Source organism: Sphaeroforma arctica, assembly GCF_001186125.1.
Source record: "Sphaeroforma arctica JP610 unplaced genomic scaffold supercont1.607, whole genome shotgun sequence".
Lineage (NCBI taxonomy): Eukaryota > Ichthyosporea > Ichthyophonida > Sphaeroforma > Sphaeroforma arctica.
In genome coordinates, this window is record NW_014039951.1 from 1 (window position 1) to 4,091 (window position 4,091).

The 4,091-nt window shown below is 41.2% G+C and overlaps 1 protein-coding gene across 1 annotated transcript; it reads right to left on the reverse strand.

The window, feature by feature from the left end:
- Nucleotides 1–81: 81 nt before the first annotated feature.
- On the reverse strand, nt 82–255 carry SARC_07555 (hypothetical protein; the record flags this gene model as incomplete). The annotated part of the gene is made up of 1 exon (XM_014298494.1): nt 82–255. A coding segment is annotated over one exon (174 nt), but the record flags the coding sequence as incomplete, so codon positions are not given.
- Nucleotides 256–4,091: the final 3,836 nt, after the last annotated feature.

Here is a 4,091-nt window from a genome sequence, read left to right on the forward strand (position 1 = left end):
GTCAACATACAGCACATGTATTATCTCATCTTCATATGAAACTAGCATTTATTATGTACACACAACAACAATATAACTTACCTCAAGTTTCCCGTCGGACTTCAGCACACAATACCTCTTCTGCCACGCAGAGACCATGCTGCTCTCAGTCTTCTTCAGTAGCATGTACTCCAGCAACACAAGGGCTTCATCCCTCTGTTCATTCTTTGTGACTTGCACTGCTGTGACCGCCGGTGTTGCTGTTTCGGCAGGCATGTTGTACTATAAAGTGCAAGCTGACTAAACAGGACTTAAGGTTACAACTGATTAAATGTAGGGAAGAGAAAACTGCGTTAGTTAAATACAAGACGACTTTTGTGAAGTTCTGACTTCTTTCGCTCTATCTATTGCAGCTGAAATATTTCTGTTTGTAGCAATCTCAGCGGCAATTGTTCGATCGCTTCAACTATATGTTTGATCAGCACTCAGCAGCTTTCGGAGCTGGACTGCTTAATACTTCATACACACACACTCAAACTTCAAATGGCGGCACAAATATAGCTTTATCGCCAGTAAAATAATTAATTGTCGGGTTGTCAACTCATAAACTAGTATGTACATACTCATTATATTTTGAGCGTTGCACTGTCTTCAGTCAACTTTGACTTTTGAGTCGATCAGTCATCAGTGATAACAGACTAACAGTTGACACTGATGAGTCGACCGTCGTCCCGCGTCCCGAACTCCCGACTGCCGTCGGTTCGTGAGACACGCAGTGATGGCCAATGAATTCCTTCGTTGCAAAAAAAGCCGCAAACTTGAACTTTTGGGGTTTAAAGAGCCAATCCAAACAAAAGGAGCAATTGGCTATAAAACCAGTAGAAAGCAAAAGCCATTTGGTGCAAAATCCACGCCACCAGCCAATGCCCATGCAGAAGATAAACATGTACATACCAGTCAGCTAATTGTGTGTTTTCACTATCCCATGTTTCAGAATTCATAAGTTGATTAATTTCATACTCGTCTGGCCGTCAGCTGAGTGTGCGTCTGTGCGATGTGCGTGTTGGACTGTTCGATAAAAGCTTCTAAGAATAAATAACAAAAATCAAGTTCTTGACTAAATATATTATAACAAATAGTTGCAAATACATATAATAAAATACAATGTCAATTGTCAACTCGTGACAATTCTGAACTCACACAAGTGTCAGTTTGTTATGATTTCGTTTAGTTGTTACTATTACAAATACCACCGTCTAGGCCCACACTCCATAGTTTGATCTTTGCAAGGATATATTTGCTTCCAAGCGCCTCTGAATAATGCCACGTGCCACGTGGCGTACATTGGTATTCTGCTTGCCATTTACATTTGTAATACTAAGTTATTTAGTCGCAGTTTTGTATTGGACCAGCGACTGCGTACTAATATGTTGCACTAGCCTGCCGCGGTATGTGCGTATGTTTGCGACGTTTATTTACGATTTCAGGTTTTAGGGTTGATCTTACTTTAGTTTGGTCGCTATTTCAACAGCAAAAAACGGGTATATTTGTAGAGAAATATCATTTCTATTTTGAACGCACGTCGGGTGTTCACTTGTTTCATATGAAGGAACATAGCCTTTTAAATGAAACCTTTGACAGACCTAGGTATTGTGCTTGATAACGGAAGTATTGTGCTTGATAACGGAAGTCAGACAGAAGTCCAATGTGAGACTACGTCACATCAATATGAAAATGGCAACGAATCACTATGGCTAGAGTGGACGAAAACTACCCACTAATCAATTACCACAAAGGCAAAACGGGAACGAATGGTCCATCTCTCAGGGTGTTTAGATGTATATTTCTCGCATTATAACGCATATATTTGTCTTTATGTTTCGTATCACTTTCATTATCAATGTCTATTATGGCCTACCGATCTAAACAGTGTGCAAAGCTGATGTCTAAATGTTCAACAGTATATAAACCTGCGATACACAAGGATGTAGCCAAAGGAACTTTGGGGAAGGTAGTGGCGATCAGCGCACCGCGATTGTACTATGCCTTTGAGATGACGAGGGATGATGTATCACCTGGTCAGCCTGCATTGTATAACTTCAAACATTATTATGGACAAATAAATAACGAGTTGTATTCCATCGCACTGATCGGAAATCGGACGAACAGTGTGTGCAGTGACTTGCTTGGAGTATGTATATATCATCCAGATATCAGTGAATTTAATTTCCTTGACACGCGGTTAATTTATACGAAGTATGGGCAATACACACATATAAATTAGACTGATAGCAGACTTAAATTAGTTCAGCTGGATCGAATCAACACCTTGTCTGGATGAAATCTGGTGTATAAGATCACATACAGACATGCTCTACCATTGAGCTATGACTGGGGGACACACACACACACACAACACACACACCTAATCAATTAACTCATTACTTGACTTCTAGTAGCCCAAAAGCTCTCAATACCACTTCATCACAAATGACGCATCACATATTGTATAGCTATGTAGCTCTACAACTCATTACTTGACTTCTAGTAGCCCAAAAGCTCTCAGTACCACTTCACCACAAATGACGCATCACATATCGTATAGCTATGTAGCTCTACAACTCATTACTTGACTTCTAGTAGCCCAAAAGTTCTCAATAACACTTCACCACAAATGACGCAACACACATCGTTTAGGGTTAATACTATTTATTTTAAAAGAGATGAGTTGCAAGTGGAGTTGACAATCGTATATCCTTGACCTCGCATAGCTCACATGTTCAGATTAACTAGCATAGCTTACATGTTCCTATAAACTAGAACACATCTTGTGGATGTGTATTGTATCAAGCACGCACGCAAATCCAGGAAAAAAAATGGGATACATCCCAATACCATCTCACAGTTACGCGCATTTTGCATTTTATTGGAATAAACCGGCTAGTCTCGCTTTGGACGCTCTGGTTCGGCAAACAGCGGACCACGGCGATAGGTGATGTGATCGTACAGCGCCAGCACTAAGAACGTGACAACCGGTGGCAGAATCTTTAGAGGGGGTGTGCATGAATGGATGTGTGAGTGTCTTTAGTGGTGTATGAGTGGATGTGCGAGTGTCTTCAGTGTGTATGAGTGGATGTGTGAGTGTCTATAGTATATATGAGTGGATGTGTGAGTGGCTTTAGTGTATAGGAATAGATATGTGTGTCTTTAATGTATATGAATGGATGTGTGTGCGCCTTAAAGGGGGCGGGTGAAGGGGGTTGCACATGAATGAAGGTGTGAGTGTAGATGCCAGTTGGTGACCGTTTGAGTTGCACATGAATGAAGGTGTGAGTGTAGATGCCAGTTGGTGACCGTTTGAGTATCTTATTCGTCTTGCGTACGATCCGAGACACCGTTGCTCTTCCTGATCTGCACAGTGGCGTTAGATACCTTCATTGTATCGTGAGCTATGCAACCTCTGCATAAGACTATACACATCTACGTGTATGTATGAGAATTAGTGAGTGACCAATGAACACGGCTAACTAAACTATGTCAGTGGCTACAGAGCCCAGAACTCAGTAACCGACTGAGTGAGTGGGCCTTAGGGCTCAAAAATGATGCCTTCAGATCTAGCCCAAGTACGATAGGACCAGGACTGGCAGGGATCTAAACAAACAACCAGCCATACACGGCTGTACTTGCATCCCTTGTATCCATATATCTCACTAGAAAATCGGTACAGTCAGGAAGATCAACCCGAACTTGTGATATGTGCGGATGTGTAGGTGAGTGCTATCATACGCATATGGTACAATAAGCGATGTCCTTGCAGTATATACATATGGTATAGTAACGAAGTGAGCCTTTCCACTAATAGAACAAGAGCCGCCGGGAGAAAACACGGCGCTAAGAAAGCTATCACAGATTCACAATATCGAGTCAAGACCTTGCGGCACGTCTGAAGTCACAGAAGCACGCATACAATGCTTCAAAAGCCAATACCAACAAGCCTAGGAATAGATACGAAACGCAAAGTCCCGTTCAATTCAACACATAAGCCTGGAAGGATACAAAAGTAATTATATATATATATATACATACAAATATATATATATATACAAATATAC